The sequence below is a fragment of the Microtus pennsylvanicus genome, chromosome 6 (genome assembly GCF_037038515.1).
Source record: "Microtus pennsylvanicus isolate mMicPen1 chromosome 6, mMicPen1.hap1, whole genome shotgun sequence".
NCBI classification, from domain to species: Eukaryota; Metazoa; Chordata; class Mammalia; order Rodentia; family Cricetidae; genus Microtus; species Microtus pennsylvanicus.
This window is the reverse complement of record NC_134584.1, coordinates 96821186-96848706: the sequence shown is the minus strand read 5'-3', so window position 1 is coordinate 96848706 and position 27521 is coordinate 96821186. Positions and strand designations below refer to the sequence as shown.

At 50.9% G+C, this 27521-nt stretch overlaps 1 protein-coding gene and 2 non-coding genes across 3 annotated transcripts; 2 read left to right on the top strand and 1 right to left on the bottom strand.

The window, feature by feature from the left end:
- Nucleotides 1-863: 863 nt before the first annotated feature.
- Trnal-cag (transfer RNA leucine (anticodon CAG)) lies at nucleotides 864-946 on the top strand. The gene has a single exon. It is a non-coding gene; the product is annotated as a tRNA-Leu (tRNA).
- A 264-nt stretch (nucleotides 947-1210) lies between these two features.
- Nucleotides 1211-1293, bottom strand: Trnal-cag (transfer RNA leucine (anticodon CAG)). Its single transcript has one exon. It is a non-coding gene; the product is annotated as a tRNA-Leu (tRNA).
- Nucleotides 1294-9585: 8292 nt separating this feature from the next.
- Pllp (plasmolipin) lies at nucleotides 9586-27402 on the top strand. Its single transcript, XM_075976943.1, has 4 exons — nucleotides 9586-9960; nucleotides 23703-23876; nucleotides 25221-25343; nucleotides 26591-27402. The coding sequence occupies exons 1-4, from the start codon at nucleotides 9826-9828 to the stop codon at nucleotides 26705-26707; spliced, it is 549 nt and encodes a 182-aa protein (XP_075833058.1). The 5' UTR covers nucleotides 9586-9825; the 3' UTR covers nucleotides 26708-27402.
- The last annotated feature ends 119 nt before the right edge of the window (nucleotides 27403-27521 follow it).

Genomic DNA, 27521 nt, shown 5'->3' with positions numbered 1-27521 from the left:
CCGAGGAGCCTAGAGCCCCAGACGTCTGAGATCCCGGGAGGAGGAAGGCGCTCTTACGCCTTTGGAAATCCGGTGGGGAACGGCACCCTCGGGGCTGAGATTTTCTGGTGTCCGTGAGCAAGTTTGAGGTTTGGGAAGAAGGGGGCAAGAAGGAACCAGAAGGTGATGATGAGTCACAAAATCACCGTACACAAGACGGCGCGGGGGTAGGGGAGAAGGTCTGTCCTGCACACCTATTGTGTGCTAGGCACTATGTGGGCACTGGGGACACGGCCAGAACCAGGATCAGACAGTACCTCCGCAAGCTTCATCTAAACTAGATTCTGAAACAAACCAGTTTCTCTGCAAATGGGAAGCTGCGGTTTTGACTACAGTTGAGCAACAGAGCCTGGACTTTCAGACGTCACCGGGTCTGGGAAGCAGAGGTTAAGTACTGTGTACATGGAATTGATTGCCACGTGCCAAAGAGACACGAGGAGGAGGAGGAGGAGGAGGAGGAGGAGGAGGAGGAGGAGGAGGAGGAGGAGGAGGAGGAGGAGGAGGAGGAGGAGGAGGAGGAGGAGGAGGAGGAGGAGGAGGAGGAGGAGGAGGAGGAGGAGGAAGAAGAAGAAGAAGAAAAATACAAAGCGCTGATAGATCGGCAGAAAACAAAGCTTCTGCACCAATCAGAATAGAACAACAGCAGATCTGGTATCGTTCGGATTTTCCAGCGGGAGGCGAGCGCCCTCCTCTGGCCACTTAGCCGTACTGCACAGGGCACTCGCTCCGCCCCGTACGGAGGAACAGACGTAAACTGCTACTCAGTACGCATGCGCACATTGAGAATCTTACAAAAAGGCTTGACGCAAAGCGAGCTTTCGGTTGTCAGGATGGCCGAGCGGTCTAAGGCGCTGCGTTCAGGTCGCAGTCTCCCCTGGAGGCGTGGGTTCGAATCCCACTTCTGACAAATTCGTGGTTTTTTTCTTTGTTCACAATTCATAATAAATCAATTGTGAACTTTTTATAATAGTCTCGTCTTCGTTTTGCTAAATGCCACCGTATACTTTGTAAAACTATCTTAATACATATTTCTTTGATTTGAAAGTGTAAAACGAATTCAGGAGAAGGAAAAAAATAATAAATTCCCACTCTGCTTCAGTCAGTGGAAATATCGTTTCCACCTTCGCTTCCGATTTTCGGAGAGGGTTACAGGAAAAAAAAAGGTTATTCTTGTCAGAAGTGGGATTCGAACCCACGCCTCCAGGGGAGACTGCGACCTGAACGCAGCGCCTTAGACCGCTCGGCCATCCTGACACGTTTGCATCAGCTTTTCTTGTTCATATTAGTTGTCGGCACTCTGTGACACTAATTTTTCCCATATATTTTTTATTCCTGTTTATATCTACACTGTCGCCTTCACCCCCGGCTGCCACATGAACTACTTTGGTACCTTCAACCAGGGTCTCTTCCGCTCTGTACGACTTCTACAGTCCGGCCCACACAGGGTTAAAAACCACCGGTAGCAGGGCGGTGGCCCTCACCTGTAGTTCTAGCTCCCAGTGATGTAAAGCAGAATTGCCTCGAGATCCATAGCAGCCCGGGCTATGGAATTAGACACCATCTCAAAAAATAAATAAATAAACAACAATAACAAAACCCCACCAAAAAGCTAAGTAAACAAAACACGAGCACACACCCAGTTGCCAAGGCTCCTCCTCTTCTCAAACTGCCACGAAGTTGTTTTCACTGGATACAACACGGAAAACCTGTTTCTCTTAAGTTCTAGAGAAAAGAACTTTAGACGTAAACACAAGGACGAGTACCTGAATTCTAGACGACACCTGGCTAGTCACCGGGAGCGGTGACTTCTCAAGAGGGCGGCAGGGCAGAGGATAGCCAGCCGCAGAGAATTGTCATACGTCCTCGGAAACCCTCCGAGACCAAAGACCTGAAGGTGTCCTCAGTCCTTTTTCCTCGACCTGGGGCTGAGCCGCAAGGCGGTCGACAGTCTGTAGGAGAGTTTGGGGGAAGGTGACAGGGCGTCTGAGCAGATGGCCCGGGTGCCAGAAGCATTCACAAGGCTGGACAGTCACCCAGTGGAGGTGTCTTATTGCCGCTGTAACAAATGACTACAAACCCAGGAGTTTAAACCCACTCGGTTTCCTTGTTTGTGTGACTGGTTGGTTGGTTGACTTTGGACCAGGATCCTGCTATGTAGCTTGGCTTAACCCACCTCACTGTCCTCCTGCCTCAGCCTTCTGAACTCCGCGACTGTAAACAGGAATATAAGCCAACACGCCTGGTTTAGTCTTAATTCTTTCAAGGAAAGACTGCCAAGCTCACCTCCTTGCTATTTCCCCCACCAGTGAATAAGAGCCCTTCCAGCTCTGGTGTTTATGGAGTTTTGTCGTTTGGTTTCTGGTTTGGGTTGTTGTGTTGTAGGCTTTGTATGTAATTTCTTTTGTTTCTTTTTGTTTTTAAACAAGGTCTCACATAGTCCAGGATGACCTCAAAATCGAAGTGTAGCTGACGATGACCTTGAACCTGAATGTCTAATCCGCTGAGGGTTTGGAAGACTCACAGCGGTGCCTGCGTGCAAACATTCTACCAACTTAGCCACACCCTTACTGGGTTTTTTTTCTATTTTTTGTTTGTAAATGGATGTTTAAGATATTCAAAGTGTGATGGTGCATATTTCATTTTAGCACTTGGGATACTGAAGCAGGAGGATTGAAATTTCTAGGCCAGCCTGGGCTACGTAAGGAAACCTCGTCTCTCAAAAAAGTAACTGGAATTGTTTCTCAATTTAAAACGTCAAACCCTGGGGTGGGGGTGGGGGACTCAGGCCTTTAATCCCAGCACTCACTCGAGGCCAGCCTGGTCTACAGAGTGAGTTCCAGGACAGGCTCCAACGCTACACAGAGAAACCCTGTCTCGAGAAAAAAATTGTCAAGCAATAAGGCAGATGTGATACGACACAGACCCGTAATCCTAGGTGTTGAGAGGTGAAGAAAGGAGGATCCCGAATTCAAGGTCATCCTCAGTTACTTAGTGAGTTTAAGGTTAACCAGCCTGGCTGGAAGTCAGTGTCAGCCTGTGGTAGGGCGAGAAAAGGACTAGCTAGCCACCCAAGGGCAGCGGGTCAAAGAGAGTGTAGCGCCTCTCCTCTCCAAATTTCACTGTGGTGGTGCTGGGGACTCAGCTCAGTGGGTTAAAAACATTTGATGCGCAAGTGTGGAGAGCTGAGGTTTAAAACCCAGAGTGGACGTAAAGCTGAACAGAGAAGCCTGTGTCGGCGATCCCAGCGTCCCCGCAGTGAGAGGGGAAGAGAGGCAGGAGAATGCCTAGAAGCTTTGGGGACAGCTAGCCTGGAACACTCAGCAGCCGCAGAACCTTAAGGTGAAAGGCGAGACCAAACACCCGAGGCTGTTCTCTGACCTCCAGACACGTGCCGTGCCACGCGATCGAACGTGAACACGCGCTGCGCGCGCACGCAAGTAACTAAGAACACTGCTCCTACAGAGGGTCTGGGGCTGGGTCCCAGGGGTCACACGCCCGCTCACAACCATCCGGAAATCTAGTTTCTGGGAACCCAATGCCCTCGTCTGGCCGCCTCAGGCACTACATGCATGTGCACACACGTATTCTCAGGCAAAACACAGAAAATAAATACTAATAGTTTAAAATTTTTAATATGTATAATAACTCCAATTTTGTTAAAGTAAAAAAAAAAGGTTTCTAAATAAACACACTCAAGTGTCTATATTTCTACATATACACGTCAGTGAAAACTTAAAAAAGCAGAAAAAGATCTGAGAAAATTCATCCAAGTCTTGGCAGACATTTATGAAAGGGCAGAGGCGGGCCTGCCTGCAGAGGGAGCTGTGACCGGCAAATAAAACATGCAAATAGATGAATTTTTAATTAATAATTAAACTGGAAAGAGCACGCCTCGCAGCATCGGCACAGAAGGAGATAACAGTGTGGTCCGTCTGTGGTATGTACGAACTGGAAGCCTAGAAAGAAACCCACAGGCGTCCTGTAAATTTCTTAGAATTATTCATTATAGTGTTAGTATCCTTTGGTGACCTGCTTTGTGTTTTTTTTTTCCTCACAGCACCTCTCAAAGCTATTAGTTTCTTGGCTTTTTGGGGTTTTTGTTGTTGTTTTTCGAGACAAGGTTTCTCTGTAGTTTTGGAGCCTGTCCTGGAACTCGCTCTTGTAGATCAGGCTGACCTCGAACTCACAGAGATCCGCCTGCCTCTGCCTCCCTAGTGCTGGGATTAAAGACCGCCACCACAGCCGGGCTTAGTTTCTTGTACAAAAGTTGTGTGTACCTGGTGTATAGTACAGACACTGGATGGTGCAGGTGACCCCACCATGGCGCATGCGGGGAGCCCAGAGCAGGACATAGGTTTCTTTTACTGTCGCTCTCTTCCTTGTTGCTTTAAGACCAGATCTCTCGCTGAACCAGAAGCCTGTTTCTGGGCTAGGCCAGAGAGATCTAGGGATCTGCCTGTCTCCACCTGCAAGTGTTGAAGCCACAATTCCCTAGCTTTTTATCTGGATGCGAATCTCGCTCCTTACACGAGCACAGACAGTGCTCTTACCCACTGAGTCATATTCCCAGCCCTTGCTGATTTTTTAAAAATCGTTTTTCTATTTTAATTAACCAATTAATTAGGGTTTCGTTGATGTTATAAGTTTGTTTTCTGAGGATCTCTCTAGGTAGCAGAGACTGCCCTCTAACTCACTATGTAGACCAGGTTGACAACCTCAAGCTCAACCTGCCTCTGCCACCTGACCACTGGAACCAAAGGCATGGGCCACTGTCCCTGGGCCTGTTGACTTTATTTATGTATTTATGCATTTATTTATTTATTTAGGTTTTTCAAGACAGGGTTTCTCTGTCGCTTTGGAGCCTGTTCTGGAACTAACTCTGTAGACCAGGCTGGTCTCGAACTCACAGAGATCCTCCTGTCTCTGCCTCGTGAGTGCTGGGATTAAAGGAGTACACCACCAACACCTGGCTTTTTTTTTTTCCTTTTGAGACAACGTCTTTCCATATAGGCCAGGCTGGCCTGGAACTTAGGTTGCTCCTCTGCCTTGGTCTATCATGTAGTTGGGAATCCAGGCCTTCCAGGATTTGGCCTGGTCCCTGGACTGAGGTCCAACTGCTCTGTGAAGAATCCCAGTGTCTCTCCCACCCTAACAGGCCCAGAGCTTTGCCAGAATAGAACCCTGTTCAGTTCTGCACGGGGATCAAGTGGCTGGCCACCCCTGGAAAGGGGGTTGAGCTGGCTCCCCACCCCCAGTTGTCTGTCTGTCCTGCTATGTATTCCAACCATCCAGAACGTCACTGCCTCGGTGTGGCCCCGGGTGGGCAGCTGGTTCCAGCCTCACGCAGGTCCCCCTCCCACGTCTTCTGATGGAGGTGGCTGCAGTTGACCCAGCCTGCTCCACGATGCCATTTGAAAGGAATGAAAGTGGGATTAACCAAAACGACAGAATGCAAAACCAACGGCAAAACAAAAACACACTACTGTTTTAGAATCGGCTTCATAAACAAGCCCCTTATTGTTCTCTGTGTCATAATAAAATTAAGGGCGCAGTCCAGCTTTGTTCTGAGCTTGGACTGCTCTCTGGGTTCCAGTCTCGTAGTACTGAAATGTACTTTTCATTTGCAGAGTAGCTGCTTTAGATGGGGTGTGTGTGTGAGTGTGTGTGTGTGCACATGCATGAGTGCACCCAAGGGTCCCAGTGCACTAGGGAGAAGGGTTTGAGTGGGTAAAGGGTTAAGCCAACATTACCCAGACATTCTGTCAAAGTCCCAAGATCTTAAAAACCTCCTGTCTTGTCTTTTTGAGACAGGGTCTCACTAGGCTAGTGAGAAGGACCTTGAACTCCTGACCCCAGGTGGAGACTACAGGCTTGCACCACCACACCAGTTTAGAACTAAGCAGTGGTGGCACCTACCTTTAATCCCAGCACTCGCAGAGACAGGTGGATCTCTGTGAGTTCGAGGCCAGAACAGGCTCCAAAGCTTCAGAGAAACCCTATCTCAAAAAACCAAAAAGAAAAAAAAAAGGCAAAAAAAAAGGATAGGGCTCAACTACATAGTGAGTTCAAAGCTAGATGGACTTGAGTGTCTGGGAAGGAAATGAAGGAAAGAAGAAAGAAACCTCCAGGTGTGGTAGCACTCCCAGAAATAGAGAGAAGAGGATTTAATCTGCTGCACATTTGAGGCCAACCTGGGCAATCTTACAAGACACTCTTTACTCAAAAAAATCAAAAGGAATAAAGTGTGCCAAGGCCATACAGAGGAACTCTGCCTTGAGAAAAAAACAAAGAGAAAGAAAAGAAAGAGAGAGAGAGAGAGAAAGAAAGAAAGAAATGTGGTCTGCCAGTGGTCTCCAGGGTAGACTCAGTTGATGTGGCTGGCTGGGCAGGTGCCCCCTTCTTCCCTCAGGGCTCCATGAATGTCCCCACTGCCCACTCAGTGGAAGAGAACAACCATCCCCTAAGGACTGCCCTCCCCTTGTGGGTCTCTGTGCAGCTGCACTCTGCTACTAGAACCTTCAAACTGGAACCAAACTAGAACCTCAGCCTGTGGGCTGCGACCCCTTCAGAGATCGCACATCAGATTTCCTGCATGCCAGATGTTTGCATTATAATTAATAACAGTGGCAAAATTACAGCTATGAACAAAATAATGTTATGGTTGGGGGGTCACCACGACATGAGGCTCTGTTTTAAAGGTTCTCAATAGGAAGATTGAGAACCACTGTTCCAAACAAATTTTCAAGAAATTAAAGGGTCACTGGTGTAGTGTGTTGGGCATAGTGTGTTAGAGTACTTGTTTAGCAAGTTCAAGGCCCTGGGTCCTATCCTCTGCACAGCATAAACCAGTGTTTGTAATCCCAGCACTTGGGAGGTAGAAGCAGGCCAGAAATTCATCCTTGACCACATATCAAGCTCAGGGCTAGCTTGGGCTACACGAATCTTTGTCTTAAAGAAGAGAAAAGAAGAGGAGAGGTGAGGAAAGAAGAGGAGAGAAGAAGAGAAAAAAGAAAATGGATCTTTGCAAATGGTTAAGTGACTGGCGATAGAACAAATAGTTAAGGTCCATATGATTTGATGGCTCATGACTATATCCTTCCAAAAAACAGAGAGAGAGAGAGAGAGAGAGAGAGAAAGAGAGAGAGAGAGAGAGAGACAGACAGAGAGACAGAGACAGACAGAGACAGAGACAGACAGAGAGAGCTAGGTAGGGTACCAGAATCCCACTGATGGCTCATCTGTAATCCCAGCATGTAGGACACTGTCTTTGTGTAAGCACAGTAAGCTACACAGCCTCTATGATCTGGGCCCTACCCACAGGGCACCCTCATGTGCTCTGTTCCAGTCCCCCCGGGGACCTGCTTTCTCCAACGGCCTAGCTTGGTTATCCCACCAGGTCCTTGCACAGACTAAGCTCCTCACCTAAATCCTTCCAAGGTCTCCTCCTACTGGGGCCTCTTCAAGTCTCACTGATTTCAAGAAACAGGTCTTTTTTGGTCGTTGTGCTGACTAATCTTATGTCAGCTCGATACAAGCTATAGTCATCTGAGATGAGGGACCCTGGGTTGAGAAAATGACTTCATAAGATTTGGCTATAGGAAAGCCTGTAGGGCATTTTCTTAGTGATGGATGGGGGAGGGGGCCCAGCCCACTGTGGGTGCTACTATACCTGGGCTGGTTGCTGAGTTCTATAAGAAAGCAGGATAAGCAAACCAGAGAGAGCAAGCCAGTAAGCAGCACCCCTCCACAGCCTCTGCATCAGCTTCTGCCTCCAGGTTCCTGCCCTGTTTGAGATCCTGTCCTGGCTTCCTTCAAAGATGAACAGTGATGTAGAAACATAAGCGAAATAAACCCTTCCCAAGTTGCTTTGGTCATGGCGTTCATCACAGCAATAGAAACCCTAATTAAGACAGTCATCCCATGGGGAAACTGCATAGGACTGAACTAGACCTCCTGAATGCAGGTGACAAAGGTGTGGTTTGGGCAGTATGTAGGGCCACTGGCGGTGGGACCAGGATCTAACCCTAATGCATGAACTGACTTTTTGGAACCTGTTCTCTATGGAGAGACACCTTGCTCAGCCTAGGCACAGGGGGAGCAGGGGCTTGGTCCTGCCTCAATGAGGTGACGGTCGACTTAGTTGACTTCCCAGCAGAGACCTTATCCTCTCTGAGGAGCAGTGGGGGAAGGTGGAGAGAGGGGGAGGAGAAGAGGGAGGGGGAACTGAGATTGGTATGCAAAAATTAACTAAATAATTAATTAATTAAAAAAAAAGACTGCCATCCTATCTAAAAACCTCCTCCTGGCCACTCTGTCTCGTCCTTGTTTGATTCAGTCACGGCATCAGCTGTCTCTATCTGAATTTATCCCCCCCCCCCCGGTCTATCACTTATCTCCTACTGCTTGTCCCACCCACATAGACAGTGGGACCCAAGAGGAGCTGGTCTAGCTGTCAATGGTGAAGAATGTGAGCAGGTGTGTCTGTGCACACCACAGCAGTGAAATCCAACATCACCTCTCATCTCCAGGGCAACCCTCCCTGACACAGTCGCAGGTTTCCACAGACATCTCATTTGCTCTCCTCAAATAGTTCTTCAGAGTGAGCACCAGCACACCCTCTAGGACAGAGAAGGAGCCACGGTCCAGCCATCTCTAAGTCCTAGATAGTCAGTTCCGACAAGCAGTGCTGAGGATCGAACCCAGGGACTTGTGGCGGCAGCACCACACTAGGGAAAGCATTCTGCCGTGTAGCTCCACCCCTAATCTTTTCCGTATTTTAAAAATTTGATGTACACCTTTAATCCCAGCACTTGGGAGGCAGAGGCAGGTGAATCTCTACGAGTTGGAGGCCAGCCTGGTCTACAGAGCAAGTTCTCTTCTATGCAGAAAAACCCTGTCTTGGAAAAAAAAAATAAGACTTTGAAACAGCAGCCCAGGAAGTTGCCCAGCCTAGCTTTGAGTTTACTCTACTAGCCTAAGCAGGGCCTGAACTTTCTATACTCTTGCCTTAGGGCCCTAGTATCTGGGATTAGTGTGTGCAAATAGACTAGACTTTGTTCTTGTTTGACAAGATACTGTGTATCCCAGGCTCTCCTGAAGTGCACACTGTAACCCAAGATAATCCTGAAGTGATCTCCTGACCTCTCAGTGCTGGGATTAATCCTATTCCTCTCTGCCTTAGGTAGTGTTAGTAGTTATTTAGTTGGTTAGTTTGTTTAGAGACAGGGTCTCACCATGTAGCCTAGACAAGCCTGGAATTCATTATACAGCCAGGTTAGACTTGAATTTTCCGTGATCCCCTCTCCTCCACTCCTCCTGAGTGCTGAGATTACAGGTGTGAGTCACTTCCCTGGTTTGCTTTATCTGTTTAGAAAGGAACCAGCCTGCAGCCTAGAAAGGACGGTTCTCCACTGTGTACCCCTAGTCTGGGTAGACCTTTCCCGGACGCTGATTCACAACGACCCGCTTTCCTCCTAAGGGGGCGCAGCGGGTTGCCCAAGGACACACAACACCCTAGGACTACGTGGGAAAGAGCGAGGTCGCTTCTGTCGGTCGCGGGTAGATGGGTGTGCGTAAGGGGACTTGAAGATCACTGTCCGGCGGCGAGCCGAGGGTTAAGGGGCGGGGTCTCAGAGAGGGGTGAGGCCTGGGGCGTCGCGGGGCGGGGCGTTGCGCACCTGTCGGATCTGCCCAGGGATCCCACGCAGAGCCCGCAGCGGGAGCCGCAGTTGCAGCCCCGGAGCAGCGCCGGGAGCGCGGCCGGAGCATCGTGGGCTCCCGAACGCCATGGCCGAGTTCCCGTCGAAAGTTAGCACGAGAACCAGCAGCCCCGCGCAGGGCGTGGGAGCGTCGGTGTCTGCGCTGCGCCCGGACCTGGGCTTCGTGCGCTCCGCCCTCGGGGTGCTTGCGCTACTGCAGCTGGTGAGCCGGGTAGCTCGGTGACGGGATGGGGTATTCTCCAGGGACCCCCCAGGACGCGTCCCTCGAGATCGCCAGGAACCTCGCACCTCAGGGCGCCCGTGTGGTATCCCTGAGAGCGCAGTAAGACTTCTGTGGAGGGGACCCCACGCCCTACCTGGTGGTTCCTGCGGTGAAGCCGCAGCTGAGATCGCCGCGCACAACTGTCCGCCAGTCTGTTCCTTTCCTTCTGCCCTGCCCCCTTTCCTCTGGGACCCGGCCCAGGCCTTCTCGGCCGAGCAAAGTCCACTGCCCACCGGCTCCAGCCGGCCAGTGAGGCAGCCGGACGGCCATCCGGGACAGAGAAGGACAGCGCATTGGTGGCCCCGACGCGTGCGCTCTCTCCGGGGCACTTGCCCAGAGCCTGCGGGTCGAATCTCCTGCTCTGGGCTGTGGAGATTCGCGGGAGGTCAGAAGTCACATGCCTGCCACCTCGGGATCTCTGTGCAGACCCCAACTACGGACTCAAGGATTGCCCCTTCCCACCGGGTGCAATCTGAGGTGTAAGCGGTCTTTTCACGGTACACTGCTGTGAGGGTCTGGAGGCCTGTGACTGCCCCTGGGGAGCGGTCTCCAAAAATCGAGGTCCACTGGCAGAGGGATAGGGTGGTTCTGGAAGTGAGATTAGGAGGCACACCCAGGGCCAGGCCGGGGTGTCCAGAGGCCCTCTGCAGAGATTAGGTCTTGCCTACTCTCCAGGGGAGCAGCCACCTCCACCTGGGGCCTCTGCCTTGGTTTCGGATTTCTGATCTTCCTTGTGAGCCCTCACCCATCTTCTCCATCCTCCCCTATCTCCTGCCTGGGTTTGTTTAAAATTCAGATTCCCGGGCCACCCGCCGGAAAAAATGTGAAATTGCTCTTTGAATCTCCGGAAGTGCAACAAGAAACTTGCGTTAAAAAAAAACATTCTCCCGGAATGCTTTTTGGATATTGTTTGGTTTTGATGACTTTGGAGAGGGGTGGCATGATGGGACCAGTTCAAATCTTCAACAGAAGACATTGTCAACCCGGGAGTGTTGGGCTCTTGGTGATTTGTTTGTTTGGTTTCTTTTATTCAGTTTTGTATTTGTTTTGAGACAGGGTCGCATATAGTCCGGATTGGTCTTGAATTCTCTCTGTAGCTGAAGCTGCCTTCAAACTCCTCGTGTAGCCGAAGCTAGCTTTGAACTACATCTTTCCAAGGGTTTCAATTATTCCCTGGCACCACCATGCCAGGGGTTTCTATTTGGACTCTTTTAACCTCACCCCTGAGGGTCAGCTTTGGACTAGCCTGAGAGGAGCTAAGTGGTGGCTTGTGGAAGGAACAAAGAGGGGACAGGTCTAGTCTAGAAGGCTTCCCTGGGAACTAGAGGGCTGCTTTCCAGCAGGTCATCCCTGGAATGGGAGCCTGGGGTAGTGCAGGGAATGGTGGAGGAACTGCAGGTGGCAGAGTTGAGTGGAGGTCGGGAGAGTAGCTCACAGGCTAAGCAGTTGAAGCATCAGCAAGCATCTGGTCTACATCTTAGGCGTTTAGGACCAGAACTGGGGTCTTGGTTGTGTTGGTGACCCTTGGAGGTTTGGGAGCATTGAGACATGGGGAGGGGGGTGGAGAGTGATAGGTACCTTTTACTGCCTAGCTCCTTCCCTATATTGGGTCCACAGACCTCACTTGGAGACTGTACCAGTCTGTTTGTCTGAGACACTGTTCCCTCAGATGTTTCTGTGGCAACCTACTATTCCGCTGGGGCCCAGATGGGGGAGGGGCAGAGACAGGCACCATATCTACTGGGAAGCCACAATAGCACACTGGAGGCTAGCCTAGACCTTTTGGCTAGGCATCTTTTTTGTTGTTGTTTTGTTTTTCAGAACACAATTTCTCTGTGTCCTGGAACTCACTCGTAGACCAGGTTGGCCTTGAGAACTCACAGAGATCCACCGGCCTCTGCCTCCTGAGTGCTGGAATTAAATGCGTGTGCCACTACGTCTGGCTGGATTTTTCTCCTCTCAACAGATAAAAACAGGCTCGGAGACTTCTTTCTAATCACTCACCTTCTGGGAGTGGTTTTTCTGACTTCTAATATTTTGCTTTGCTCTTGTAGTATGTGGGTGTGGCACTTTAGAGGACGTGGGAGAGGCTCCCTGCCTAGTGCCTGCCTCTGGGGATCAGAGAAGGCTGTTTGGAGGGGGCAGTAACTAAGGAGATGGTGCTCCTTGCTCCCCAGGTTGCTCTGTACCCCAAGGTGTCCTGCACTGCTGGAAAGGTGGGTGAGGAGGAAGTCCAAGCTACTTGAGCAAAACATTGTTCTTCATCTGTGAACCTGCCTCAGTGTACAGATAACTGATGGTCTTTATACTCTGTAACCTTATCCCATCCCCCTCTAGCCCCAGAATATCAGATGGCGCTATTAATGGTTAAAACAGAAGAGTTAGTGTATTTCTAAAACCTGATGGTTTGGAGAAGCCTACAAGTGTAAAATCTTCATGCCTGAGCTTCCTAGTAATGTAAGCAAAAGGAGAAACACGAATCTTCATAGCTCGCTTCTAAATAGGCATGCAAAGGTGACCTAGAGACAACTCTTCTAGTCATGAAGCACCAGAGTGCTGTGTGCTACCGCTCTTTGTGTGGCAAGCGAGTGGAAGGATGCTGTGTGCGTGGCCAGGAGGTGCCCATGGTACACCCTAACCACTTTAGAAAAATTGAAAAACGTGGGGATGAAGTGCCCATCTTTTTGCTAATTTTAACACCCCCCCCAACTCCAGTTTTGGGACAAAGAATGGTCCTACCTGGGACTCGGTGATAAGCACAGAGGCACTTGAGCAAAGTCACAAGGGGGTGGGGTGGGGAAGTGGCATTCGGCCAGGCTGCTGCACACAGGTAGGATTTGCACTCAGATCTGGCCATCTGAGGCCTGGCTCCAGCTATGTTTCCTGTTGCCTTTATTTGGGAGTCTGGGTTCCTAGAGGGTTCCCAGAGAAGGACAACTACTTCAGGAAGGAAGACTCTGCCCAGGCTTTTGGGGAGGGCTTCCTGGCAGAGGTGAGCTCTTAAGAGTGTCTAGATGGATGGGATTTCAGAAGAAGGTTCTAGCGAGGTTTATAACTCTGGTGCTCCTCGGATCACGGATTTGGGGCCAGCCTGAGCTAAGTAGACCCTGTTTTAGGAGAGAGGGGAGTGAAGGGGATTTAGGTGAGATGGTGGATTAAGCCCTGGTGCTCAGGACTAGACGCTGGGGACTAGCTGATGAATGCCTTGAGGGAATGGGGACGTGGGCAGTGAGCACTTCCTGGCCTTCCTCCTGGGATTGGGAGCAGCCATAAGGGTCTGTTTTTAAGTAAACAAACAGATTAGAGACTTCCTCTGCCACCATAGTGCTCCAGGGTATCATTGAAAACACTGACTGATAGTAGACGTGGAAGCTGAGGTCTTGGGGTTCAAATTCAGATTCTGCCTTCTTCAATTTGGGATACTAGGGAACCTCTTAATTCACCACTTCCCTATACCCTTGTCTGTAAAACAGTGATGGTGGAGAAGTAGTGCCCACCACGTGGCAGAGTGAAGTCAGGATTCACTGGGCCCTAGATGCTAGGGCCCTTTGGCAAGTTTAACTGTTTCTAGGGACAAGGAGCTCAGTGCTCAAGGCTTCCTTCATCCTTCCACTCTTGGGGACATGAGGAAGCTCTTCTTGGTGATTTTGGCTGACTGGCAGTCCCAGCAGGCAGGCTTTTTTCTCCATGAAGGGATAGGACAAGGCCCAAGAGTTCTGACTTCTGAGAAGGGCCTGCTGTGTTGCTGAGCAGATGCGAGCAGTGGCAGGTGGAGTTGGGGTGACAGTACTGGGGGCACCCTTAGTACTGATTGACCTGAGGTTGTTTGGTAGTCTGAGTGGAGCCTGCACGTTCCCGTGATGAAGCCACAGTGCTCTGTGTGGTTAATTCCTGCCACACTCCTCCTTGCTGGTGGGCAAGAGTGTGACAACTTTGGGAATGCTAGCCAGGTAGGGGTGTGTGTGTGTGTGTGTGTGTGTGTGTGTGTGTGTGTGTGGAACCCAGCATTCAGGAGACTGAAGGAACCCAAGGCAGCTCAAGGCCAGCAGCCTGGGCTGCATAGACCCTGTGCCGCCAGAGCTAAAGTTGTTCTTGGATCCAGCCCCTCCCCCTATGAGGGCAACTGTTTTAGGATATTTTCAGTCCCTTTTTTATGCATGTAAAGAACACTGATGGGTGGGAGGGAGGGAGAGGTGAGATGGCACAACAGGCAAAAGCTTGTTCCAAGTCTGGCGGCCCACGTGGTAGAAAAGCAGACTGACTGGCGGTTTGCCCTCCGACCTCTCTAAGGGCTCCGTGGCACGAGAATGCCCGTGTGTATGCCTATGTGCACAGACAGTAAAATGAGTGTAGCATTAGAACACCAGCCGTGGAGTTACAGTGTGTCTGTTGTGTGTGGGTCGCTGTGATGCAATGTCTCTGTAGCTTCTGTGGTGCGGTTACAGTGTCATTGTGGCCTTCGTTCATTTGGCTACGTCTCAATTTTTCTACAGGCCAGCCAACCATTGCATTTTGTTTTGTTTCCTTTCTGTTTTTCCGAGACAGGGTTTTTCTGTGTAGCCTTGTCTGTCCTGGAGTTCACTCTGTAGACCAGGCTGGCCTCGAATTCACAAAGATCAGCCTGTCTCTGCCTCCCGAGTGCTGGGATTAAAGGCGTGCGCACCACTGCCCAGCCTAGAGTCTTTATTTCTAAAATAGGGGCTCAGGAGCATAGCTAAGAGGTGTAGGCTCCAGGTCTCTTCATAGCAGAGAGCACACTCCCCTGACTGTAGCAACTCGTGGAGCAGCTGGGCCCTGACACACCTGAATTCCCATTCCTTTGTTATTTCCACGCCTCTGTCGTGCGTGACTTTGCATGTGCCACTGGTGTCTGTGTGGCATTTTCTGTAAGTGGAGCCCCAGGGATCCCAGAGTCAGACGGTATGCGCAGTGTGTGTGCACCCCACCCCACCCAGGCTGCGAAAGGTAGCGATCGGGCTGTCCACCTGCAGTTTTCACACTCCGTGTTTGTTGTGTTGCATTTTAACACACACCCAGCCTTCTTTTTACTCTTTTCAGTCTTGAGATACGGTGTCCCTAAGCTGCCCAGGCTGGCCTTGAACTCACTGTGTAGTTTAGGACGGACCTGAACTAGGACCCTCTAGCCTTAACTGCTCTTGCAGTTGAGAAGACAGGCCTGTGTCACCACCCCTGCACCTGGGAGTGTGATGGAGAGTGTCTTCCATGGAGGTCACAGCTGTGTCCTCTCCAGTAGGTGCCTGCCCCGTGGTCACCCTGGCTGGTGATATGACACACTCTGGACGCACTCCAATCTGATAGGCAGAGGTGGCAGGTCCGTGTGTGGGGACATTCTGTCCCCTCCGCCTTTATTTCTTTCTGGTGTCTGAAAATTGAGTCAAGCTGAGACCTTTCCACAGTTCAATGTCATTAATAAGGTCTGTGTTGAGCTTGGCCATCTGCATTCATCGTAGCCGGAGAGCATGCTGAGGAGACGGCCTCGACACTTGTCCAGTGGACTACCCTACAGTAGTCACCTTTTCCCACAAGGACCCATTCTGAGGCTGGGCTGAGCCCTAGGGAGTTCTCTGCACAGACTCAGCTGTGGTAAAGCTTGGTTTATCAGTTAACACAACAAGAGATTAGCAGTCATCATTGTAGCAACACGCTTTTAGGAAAAAATTTTATAATTTATAAATTGCACCAAGCATGGGGCCTACTACTTTAATCCCACCCAACACTGCACTCAGGAGGCAGAGGCAGGCGGATCTCTGTGAGTTTGAAGCCAGCTTGGCCTACATAGTGATCTCCAGGCCACACAAGACTACATAGTGAGCCCTGTTTCAAAAAACAAAAACTATCTAAATAAAATGAATTATTATTTAAATTAAAGATTGCTGTGTGTGTGTGTGTGTGTGTGTGTGTGTGTGTGTGTGTGTGTGAAGTCATAGGCAAGCTACTCTATGAATCAAGAAGCTGGAGGACAACTTGTGGGTGTTGGTTCTCTTTTTACAACGTGGGTCTCAAGTCTGAAGCTCAGGTCATGAGAGTGGGTTACAGGCACCTTTACCCAGAGCCATATTGCCAGCCCTGTAATACTTATTTAAAAATTATATAGCAAGTGGAGCATGTTGGCACATGCCTGTGGTCCCAGCGGTCAGGAGCCTAAGGAAGGAGATTAGTAAGTTCAAGGCCATCCTGGGCTACACAGGGCGTACCAACCATCTTGGGCTAAGTAATAGGATCCTGTCTCTAAAAACCAAAATTAACCAATGAACAACCATTAAGAATTTTTTTCCCCTGGTTGGTGGTGGCACCTTTAATCCCATACTCTGGTGGCAGAGACAGGCAGATCTGAGTTCAAGTCCAGCCTGGTCTACAAAGTGAGTTCCAGGGCAGCCAGGATTGTTAAACAGAGAAACCCTGTCTTGAAAAACCAGGGAAAAAAAACTTTCTAAAGAAATGAAAATGTTATTAGGTTGGGAATTATACATAATTTGTGGCTATGTCAAAAGCTGTGAGGGGTGTAGATGTCAGGGTCAGAGAGGGAAGGCTCTACCCTCAGATTCACACAGTGAGTTCAGGACTACCTGGGGGTTTTCCCAAGTCGTCTATAAGCAGAAAGTGACCTCTGCTTCAGGAAGGGACCAGCTCACATTTGCAGAGTCATCCTGTGTGGTCGGCAATTGCCATCGGGCTGCGGTGGCTGGACTATGTTGACCGCTGTCTTTGTGGTTGCTGTGAGCCTAGGTGGGGGCCTGTTTTCCTTGGCAGCCGCTGACCCAGCCCTGGGTCTGACAGTATGGGGCTCCGGCTTTTGCTGCTGGGCAGGGTCAGTGCCTCCTGTTTGCTCAGGGAGGAGAGGCAGGGTGGCACACCAGGGTCTCCGAGGGAGGACTGGGCCGAAGGTTAGGCGGGACCTGGTCTCAGGCAGGCTCTGAAGCTCAGCTATGGCAGGGCTGGGTGGGATCTGACACCAGATGAACTCTGTCAGCCTGGGGTGTGTGGAGTGTGCCTGCCACCAGCCCCTCCTGGGAATGGAGTCCAGAGAGATATGCTCGGGCCACCCCCAGGAAAAGAGGAAGGCCTTGCCCATCTGTATAGACTTCACCAGGCTGAGAGATTCACAGGCTGTGCTAGCTCCAGAGCTCTGGCATTCCCAGCAGTGACAGTTCCTCCAGGCACTAGTTACCAAGACAATGTCCCTACCTCCCAGGAGTCAGTACTACAAGAAAGGAAGTCTATCCCTGGCAGTATGTACAAGGGCTCTACCTGGGCCTTCTCAAGCAGAATGAGAACTCCCTAAGATGCCCTCATGGCTGGCCGGATTCTAGTGTTGGAAGACCCAGACGGGTATTATGCAACTCCCTGGGGAAGAGGGAGGAGTGCGACATAGACTGGGTGCTGTGAATTTCTGAAACTCTTTTGGGCACATTGCCTCTTGCTGGGGAGTCAGAAGAGACAGAGGGAGGGTGGGAGTCACAAATCCTGCACCTGCCTCGCATACCTGAATGGGACCAGAAGGAGACCTTCAGAGAGCCTCTTGCAGAGAGCAGTAGTCTGAGTTCATGTTGGGCAGATTTTCCTACTAAATAATAATAACAACAATACATTTAATTATTTATTATTATTGCTGTTATTATTGAGACAGGACAGGGTCTTGTGAAATCCCGGCTGGCTTCAGACTTGTGGCAATCCTCCTGCCTCTACCTCTCAAGGATGATCATGTAGTTGAATATATTTCAGGTCCATATGACTCAGCCATTGGCGTGTGTGTGTGTGTGTGTGTGTGTGTGTGTGTATACCTTTGTACCTCCAGATTTTAAACACTCTCTTTTAGATCTAGGACTTGCCAATGGCAGGTGGCATAGAGAAGGCTGCATCTGGAATCCCACAGTGCTAGTCAAGGCCCAGGCGGGCTCCTGCAGGCCAGGCCCAGCTGCCCACGACCCTGCTGCCTTCTGTGCACCTGGAACCGCCTGGCACAGAACTGGCCCCGGGAGAGTGTGCCCTGGCTGAGTGACTCCGTGGAATTCCTTGTGTGTCTGCTTCAGATACAGAGGGGGACAGCTGGGTGGTTCCTGGTCTTCCTTGGGATTTGAATGGCCCCCGCGTTCTAGAATGCTTCATATCCAGGGCAGGAATTCCAAGGTGCCTCCCCCAGCCCTCCTTTGACACAGAGGGGGTGGTGTGTGGTAGTGGTGTGGCCTGCCCAGGCGCCTGGAGCCTCTGTCTCTTTCCCCTTTGTCTCCTGGGACACAATGGGTGACTTTTTGTCCCCATAAAGTCCCTTTCAGTGTAGGGAGAAGGGCCAGGATGGGGGTGGAGGTTGGGCTAGGCCAGGCCAGTCTAGGCCAAGTTCTGCATGTCCTCAGCTGCCTAGCTGTGCCCTAAGTGAGGGGGGACCCCAAGAAGGGTCTTGCAGCCACCCTGCGCCTCAGTTTCCTGGAAGTGCAGTAAGGAGCAGCCACTGAGGCCTGTGGAAAACTTAGCACCACTCATCACCTCCGGAAGATTGGTCTTTGCTCTTCCTAAAACATTTGGCTTAATTGCTAACATTTAAACACTAGAGATGCCGCATAATTAAAAACAAGCAAGCAATTTCTAACATTCCCTCAAGACTCAGCAGCTCTGATGGGAGTGGCTCTGGACAGAGCCCTTGTCTAGCGTGCATAGTGCCGCTCAGCAGCCTTAGTTCCCCAGGGTTGCGTGTCCACCAGTAACATGCTTTCCTGTTCCAGAAGCTTCGCTCAGCCCTTGGGACCTAGTGTCAACCTCCAGGTCTAGTTGCTTCCCTTACTGGAAGCTCCCTCGCTCTGCCCTCGCTTTCCTGTGGTTTAACTAAACCACATAACCACACGCCCCCTCCCACCCCTGCTATGGCCCCAGAGTCCACCTGCCCAGCATCAGGGTAGGCATTGTTGTCCCTGAACCTCTCACCCAATAGAAAACTCCTTTGTGGCCCCAGATGAGGACAGAAAGCTTGTGTGAGTCTCCCAAGGGCACACGGTAACTTGGCTTGAGTCTGACACTGTCTAGAAAGTAGGGGGTAGATGGACACAGAGGTCAAGGTGACCCAGACTGCCAGAGGTAGAATCGCATTCTCTTCTGGAGTCCCCCGTGATTCTCTTTGTCCCCCCTTTCACTTCCCTAAACCTTATCACAGGTTACTTTGCCAGTGGGGAATTCCTCTGCCCGATATCTACAACTGATCTTCCTTCTGGTGCCCCTTCCCCCCTGCATTGGTTCCCACACACCTACCCTGTGAGCGTGCGTATTTGAGCAGTTTATGTTTTTGATCTGGCACAGCTTGCTGGTCTGGGAGCACCCTGAGGGTGGGGTACCCTGACACAGAAGTGTCGCAGTAGAGGGTTGTGAAGAGAGGCACCCAGGGACAGGTTACGCTAGAGGGACATCTGAGCTACGGGAGACCTGTGCTGGACCCAGAGTTCTGGGAGAGGTCACAGGGTCAGGGAGTAGAACTGGGGACTCTTGATTCTCTGCTCCCAGCAACCTGCTGCTTTTTGCTATCCCTGAAGAGTGGAGCCCATGCTGCGGCAAGGCTTCTGGTGCTTCCAGTAGAGTGGGATCTGCACCCAGGTGGCGTTTCAGTGAGTCCCAGGGGGTCCTGCAGCTTCTGGAACCTCCCTGGCAGGACCACCCACATCAGTGGAGGGGTCAGTGAAATACCCAGGCTGATGGCTTACGAGAAACCAGTTTGTTGGGTTCTAAAAGAGGAATGGACCTTCCTCGTTCTAGGGCAGAAACCAAGTCTGCTGCCTGGGCTCGGGGCCAGGCACAACAGCCCAAAGGTTCACAAATTCTCCTACCTATCTACTGCTTTATCTCTAACATGTTTGCTGATCTGGAAAAGAGGGGTGGAGTCGGACAGGGTGGGGACTCGTGGGTTCCTACATCCCTGCCCTTGGTAGGGGCTGACATATTTTGCTTTATCCATTCCCCCCCCCCCAGCAACTCCTTTGTCACAGCTCTGTCAAGGCAGAGTGGGGTCCCAGGCTCACCCACCCTTTACCTACAGTGCTTGGTATGTCTCCTGAGTACTTGTGGGAACCTGGCAAGATGGCTTGGAGAGAAGAGGGCACGCGTGTAAACATGGCCTTTTCTCGATTGTGACTCGGATGCCTTCTCTAACTTCCTTTCAGATAGTAGGAACCAGACAACCCAGCGGCAGGGTGAGGGACCTGGAACCTACTTCATATAAGAGCGGACAGCCCTAGCAGGCTCACCTTCCTGCTTCTTACCCGGGAAGCTGCCTGAGCTGGTATTCCAAGGAGTCTCCATTCTCCTGATGGAAAAGACCTCACCCAGCTCTGGGGCTTTGTGGCCTTTCTAGTGTGTCTGTTTCAGGCACAGTGATTTGGGGTTGGGGGGTAAAGGGTGTGTGGGGGCTAGGTGAGGTGCCACATGCTTGTGATATCAGTACTTGGGAAGCAGAAGTAGGGGTTCAAGGTCTCTCTGGACTAATGAGAGCTTGCCAAGAAAGAGAGAAACAGGGTTGGGGGAGAAACAGGAAGGAAGAGAGGGAAGAAGGTGTGTGGAGCCTAGTCCAAGATATCTTGTCCTGAGTGTGTGTGTGTGGGGGGGCATGCATGGGCACACCAAAGTGCGTATGTGGAGGTCAGAGGACAACTTCAGGGGTCAGTTCTCCCCCACCATGTGGGTTCTGAAGAGCTAACTCAGGTCGTCGGACTTAGTGGCAAGTGCCTTCGGCTACTGAGCTCTCTCCCTAGTTCAACGAGGGCTTTGTCAGTTTGACAAGTGACCACAGGCTAGGAAGGCCCTGCTACTCTGTCCCTCTTCTTGCTGTAAAGTGGGCACAGGGGCCAACACCCGGGCCTGCTTGTGAGGGTCAGAAGCAAGAACAGATGGGAGGATGCTCTGTGACATGGGGTGTCTGGGGCTCACACCAGCTGGGAGAGCAGAATCTGCCCTTATCCTGCAAATGCGTATTCCAAACCAAAAAGAAACTTCCCTGAGATGAATCTTTGGTGGGGTGTTTTAGAAGGAGGTGGCTGGCAGGGCCCCCCCTTTGGGTCCTGATCTCTCTGGTGAGGACCTCTCTTTAGGTGCCTGGGAACTTGCAAGTGGCCTGTCAGCAAAGTGGATAGCCAGGGGCAGGGACTTGTTCCCAAAGACCAGCCTCCAGAGTACAGTGTTGCTCCTAATATCTGACCAAAAGTGGTCTCGCCCTTGGACCGGAGCCACTAGTTTCCATGTGTGCAAGCAGAAGGAGGAACAACTCTCCTGTGTCTTAGCAAAGGAGCCTCTTTCTCCAGAGCCACAGTAGACTTCTATACCCAGAGTTCCAGACAGGAGTGCGTGTTCCCCAACCTAGAGATCCTCGGCCAGCAAAGGGGCTGGGGAGGCCGAGGACAGCCATGGCGTGATACTTCCCTTGGGCCTCCCCCAGGCTCCTTGGACTGCGCCCTACAAAAAGTCTGTGTGTGGACCTCTCTGGGTTTGGTGCCTATGCAGGGACTCCAGGGGAAGGAAACACAGGCTCCTGGGTAAAACTGAACTTCCATCTTTGAGGAGCTGTCTGAGGTGGGTGTGGTCCCTGCACTATTATAAATGAAGGGGGCTGGAGAGATGGCTTGGCGGTTAAGAGCGTTGGCTGCTCTTCCAGAGGGCCCATTTTCAACTCCCAGCACCCACATGGCAGCTCATAACACCTGTAACTCCAGTTTCAGGTGATCTAACACCTTCACACTGATAGACATGCAGGCGAATGCACGCACATAAAATAAAAATAAATTAATTAGGCTCGGTGGTGGTGGCACACCTTTAATCCAGCATTCGGGGAGGCAGAGGCAGGTAGGTCTCTGTGAGTTCGAGACTGTAAAACAAACAAACAAGTAAAAAAAAACACTAAAACAAAACAAAAAGAAATCAAATGAGGTGAGAAGCCCAGACCAGCTGTGAGGGGAAAGTTACACAGGCGGGAAGGAAAACAGGTTTTCAACAAAGTCCATTCTGTTAGCTTCAGCATGCACAGTCAGGGATGTCCAGCTATCTTGCTACGGGGGAACAGTGTAACGGGCAGTCGCTCAACCTTCTTTTGTGAGGCCGGATGGCAACACCTGTAGGGGAGACAACTGGGAGTTAGGGCCGGTGGAGAGGGAGGAGCATTAGGCTGGAGGACTCAGAACCCTGGAGACAGTCTCTGCTCTACTGAGCCAAGAAAAGCACACAGAAACTGTTCCCATTGGTGTGGAGGTTGTCCTGGGAATGGGATTTTTTTTCTTTGTCCAGAGACTAATTTTTATTACAGTTATTTATTTATCTTATGTGCACACACTATTTATCGTATGTGCACACACTTATGTACACATGCTTGTATCAGATGACAACTTGCAAGGGTTGGTTCTCTCTACCATGTGGGTCCCAGGATTCAAACATAGGCTTGGTGGCAAGTACCTTTACCCCCCAGGCCATCTCTCACGCTCTTTTCTTCTTTCTTTCTTTCTTTCTTTCTTTCTTTCTTTCTTTCTTTCTTTCTTTCTTTCTTTCTGTCTGTCTGTCTGTCTTTCTTTCTTTCTTTCTTTTTTTCTTTCCTTTCTTTTTGGCTTTGAGAGACAGGGTTTCCCTGTGTAATAGTCCTAGCTGTCCTGGAACTCGCTCTTGTAGACCAAGCTGGCCTCGAACTCACAGGGATTCACCTGCCTCTGCCTCCCTTTTTTCATTTAAAAGTTTATTTAAAGCCAGGCCTGGTAGCTTATACCCTTAACCCCAGCATTCAGGAGGCAGTGGCAGGAGGAAATTGGTGAGTTCCAGGCCAGCCAAGGATATAGAATAAGGTCCTGTCTCAAAAACAAAAACAAAACAAAATCAAAAGAACAACCCCCAAAGTTTTTAAACTTTAACATTTTAGTGTATACGTGTGTGTGAGCCTGGAAGCTGAGGGTTTACCCTAGGCCTTCAAGCCTGGCAGTAGGCAAATTTATCTGCCAGTAGGCAAATTTATCCATCTCATCGGCCCCCCAGAGGACAACCTTTGGGAATGAGTGAGCACTCCCCTTCCACTGTGGGTTCTGGAGGTGAGCTCAGCTACAGTTTCCAGCTGAGCCTTCTCAAAGCTCCCCACCCCCCTTTTTAGACAGAGGTTTTGTTTTGAGCTGGGTTCACATGTCTCAGGCTGGCCTATAACTCACTAGGTAGATGTTGGCCTTGAACTCAAGTCTCCTGTATTTTCCTCCGGTGTTGGGGTTACAGGTATTGGCTTCCGTGCCCTTGTTTGTTACAAAGCGGAGGTCCTGTACTGTTGTTGTGAGCAGTGGTGTAAAAGAACACACACTCTATGGGAGACACTGTTCCCACATGGATAGCAGTGTCTGGGGACTTGGAAGGGCCTTCTGTCACAGCACAGCGGTGATTGAGGAAGCAGAGGAGCGGCCAGACAAGATCCCCAGCACAGAGGTGTACAGCAGGAGGCAAGTCAAGGTTTCTTTGAAAAAAGCTTTTTCAACACGTGAGTGGAGGTCAGTGGGCAACTTTTGGTAGCCAGTTCTCTCCTTACGCCCTCGAGCTGTAGGCACCGAGCTTGGGTTGCCAGGCTTGTGGCAAGCATTTTACTGTTTGAGCCATCTTGATAGCAGCCCAAGAAAGGAGGCCTGGGCCTCCGGCCAGAGCTATGGGGCTCTGAGACGCCCCTGTTTTTTCCACAGGTGCTGGGTTTGTTGGTATGGGCCCTGATTGCTGATACGCCGTACCACCTGTACCCTGCCTATGGCTGGGTCATGTTTGTCGCTGTCTTCCTCTGGCTGTTGACAATCGTCTTCTTCATCATCTACCTGTTTCAGCTGCACATGAAGTTGTACATGGTGCCCTGGCCATTGGTGGTGAGTCTGGCTCCAGGCTAAGCCCTCTTGCCTGTGAGTGATCCTTGACCTTCCATAAATGTGAAGTGGAGGGGGGCTGGTCGTGATCCTCTTGTCTCTTCACTACCTGAAGAGCTGGGGTGGAAAGACACATTTATGATCTAAGTAGATGCCCTACTTTGCCCTGGGAAGGGACCAGCAGCAAGGGGCTGTTGAGTGGGTCTGCAAGATGCCCTTGCAGATACTGTACCTTTTTGAGGGTGGACAGAGTGTCTACAGGAGGCCTTGCAGCCCTGGAGAGGATGGGTGCCTCAGGTTTATCTCAGGCCGGTCTCCTCTGACTGGAGGAAGCACCCTGGCCAGACACAGAAAATGGTTCGTTTTTTTTTCTTTCTGGAACCCGGAACACCCATGCAGCTGGGTCTGAGGCTTTCAGTGAGCACAGAGGCACATGATTGTAAGGCAAGCGAGGCTGGGACTAGGCGGCGATTGTGTACAATTCAATGCCTGTTTAACCAGAGGAAACGTGAGTCATGCTGAGACAGAATGGGTTTGTTAGATCTTGTATCACTGGCCAGAGCCTGGCAGGGTATGCAGTGGTCACTGTACTTGGGGACATGATTTGGGATTGAGGTGGTGGCGGCTGGACTCCTGACTAAGGGTCAGACTCCCTCTGAATATCCCTGGGCCCCAAAGGAAGAATCCTACACGGCAGGAGACTTGTCTCTGAGGCCAGAATGGGGTTCCAGTACAGCGCTCCATGAAGGAGGCCAGCTGGGTTCTGTTTCTGTGCCAGGCAGGGAGGGCTGAGCTGGGAGAGGAGCTGGGTGATGATCCCGCAACTCTGGTATAGAGACCACCAATCCTTGAAAGGGCCAGGCAAGGTAGACTAGTGAACTGGGCGAGGAAGGTTCCAGAAACCTCACACGTACCTGGTCCTGGGGAGCTACCACTGTCCAGCATCAGCCTCAAGGGGAGGTATTTTGTTTGTTGTTTTGATGGTGCTAGGGGTCAAACTCAGGACCTCACAAAGGCGGGATAAATGCTTTACCAGTGAGACTCATGCCCAGTCTCCTTGGTGTTATGTTGAGGATAATGCCAAAGGGAGTCGTGGATTTTTCGCATTGGTGGTGAGAGGGATGTGAGACTTTATCCTAGGGCCAGCTGCAAGGCCAAGTGCTGATGTGGTCACAGGAGGGTGTGGCTATGGCTGCGTGCCATGTATTGAGTGGCCTGCTTTTCTTTAGCTGGTTAGAGGTGAGTGGCTTGTTACCATGGCAGAGGAGTGGCCTGGTAGCCTGGCACTGTCCTGGGGTGGGGATACTCCCTGTGGATGTTTTACGGCTGCTTTCCCTTGCCCCACAGTTGATGGTCTTCTTCGTCGCCGCCACGGTTCTCTATATTACCGCCTTTATCACTTGTGCCTCAGCAGTCGATCTGACGTCCCTGAAGGGCTCCCGGCCGTATAACCAGCGCTCGGCTGCCTCTGTAAGTATGCTCCCGAGGCTGAGGCTCCAGCCTTCTGCAGGGGATCCACCAGCCCAGGCCTGTGTGCTCACAGGTTCCCGGACGCTCAGTGTCACTCAGTTTTCCTTAGGGACCTGGACACCTGGGATCATTGCTGAGCCTCTGCTGAGCCACACTCGTTTTGCTTCACGTCACCTGGGGTGGCTGTTAATCACTACGTTCTGTCTGCAGTTTTGACTTGTATTCTCTTACAGAAAGTCTAGACTCGGGCTGTGTCAGACGGCCATTCGCACTCTGCCCACAAGGCCCTGTACATTGCCCTAGAGTTGGAGCCCATTGGTTCTTTTTCAGACAAGGAAATCGGAGTTGTGGTCATGTCCAGGACAGGGCAGCCCTTGGTGTCTTCCCTCTTCCCGGTTAAGAGAGGTTTTAAAATTAGTGAACTCACTGGGCGCTGGTGGCGCATGCCTTTAATCCCAGCACTTGGGAGGCGGAAGCAGATAGATCTCTGCGAGTTCGAGGCCAGCCTGGTCTACAAGAGCAAGTTCCAGGACAGGCTCCAAAGCTATAGAGAATCCCTGTCTCAAAACCCACCCCCCCCCAAAAAAAAAATTTAGTGAGCTCACTCTTGGGAACTGAGTCTAAGCTGCAGAAAACACAGGTCAGCATACAGAGTATGAACTGGTTCAGGAAACTCCTTTTGAGTATTGTTACTGTTATTATGTTTTCAATTCTGGGCCTAGAACCTCACAGGGCCTTGTGAGGCTGGGCAAACACTCTACTTCTGAGCCCTAGCCATGAATGGTTTTTGTTTTTTATTTTTTTTGAGACAAGTTTTCTCTGTAGCTTTGGTTCCTATCCTGGAACTAGCTCTTATAGACCAGGCTGGCCTCAAACTCACAGAGATCCACCTGCCCCAGCCCTGAATGTTTCCTGTGGACATTAAGTCCCTGTGAAGTGTGTGAAGTTACCCCATAGTCACTGTTACACTGAGCAGTTGGACACTCTTGGTCGCCCCTGGTACCACCTGACATGTCTGGCCTGTGTGGTTCCGTTGCCCGGACCCTTGGAACATAATGCCAGCTGTGTGGTGTGTGTAGCTGGGCATAAGGAGTGTGGCTGCCAGAACAAATGGTTCTGATTGACCCAAGATTTATCCCCAAGTCCACCTAAGGAGACAGACCACTTGGTCTGCTGTTGCTGACTCCATATGGTTCCCTTGCTCTCTCTGACTGACCATCTTGGCCTCTTTTCTTCTTTCCTGCCAGTTTTTTGCTTGCCTGGTGATGATTGCCTATGGAGTGAGTGCTTTCTTCAGCTTCCAGGCCTGGCGAGGAGTGGGCAGCAACGCGGCTACAAGTCAGATGGCCGGGGGCTACTCTTAGACCAGCCATGCTATGGCCTGAGCTGCGGCTGGGTCTTAGCACAGGGTCACCCCCAATCTTACTAGACTCAAGCTCTCCAGTACCCCCGAGGAACAGGCCCAAGCAGGCACAGAAGGGCTGCCAAGAACCAGCAGTGGGGACATCCTCCCCACCCCCCTTATTCAGCAGAAAGTGACGGGGGATGTGGGCTCTCATGGCTCTGCCTTGCCACCAGAGGACTTCAGTATCCCAGGCTGGGCCACCCTTCTCACCCAGCACTAAATGCACTAACAGACCTTCAGCCTCCAACCTGCCACAGTATAAGCCTAACAAGCGACAGATTGTCTTTGTTATCGGAGAAGCTAAGTGAGCCCACAGGCTGTTCTGGTCCCAGCTTCCCTGCTCCCGCCCCAAGCCAACGTGTCACCAGTAGAGGGACTTTCATAGGAACAGTTGGGATTTCAGACTGGACTCTTTCAGTTGGTCTCAGGCAATTTCCAATGGTGGTGAGCCTTGCCCTGTTCTCCCTCTTTGGAAAAGCTAGCAGCAGTGCAGGGTGCTGCCCCGGGCTGTTGATTAGGCACAGGGTACTTCAAGGAGGGGGAGGAAGAAGCAGGGCCTTCTCTGGTGAGTTGTCACGGGGTTGGTGGAGACTCTTGTTTGGAATTACTATTTTTTACAATTTAAATAAAAATTGTCTGTTTGGAAAGGTGTTATTCTTGGCCTTAGCTGTTTATTAAGAATTGACTTTTTGGTCCTTTAAGAAAAAACCAGCAACAATTAAGATATAATTAGAATCAAGTACTTGGGGCTTTGTTACTGTGTTACAGGAGGA

Bases quoted from the DNA above. Each gene is read 5' to 3' on its own strand.
- Pllp (XM_075976943.1), top strand. From the start codon at position 9,826: ATGGCCGAGTTCCCGTCGAAAGTTAGCACGAGAACCAGCAGCCCCGCG. The intron at 9,961-23,702 runs GTGAGCCGGGTA...TTTTTTCCACAG, and splicing joins TGCTTGCGCTACTGCAGCTG to GTGCTGGGTTTGTTGGTATG. The intron at 25,344-26,590 runs GTAAGTATGCTC...CTTTCCTGCCAG, and splicing joins ACCAGCGCTCGGCTGCCTCT to TTTTTTGCTTGCCTGGTGAT.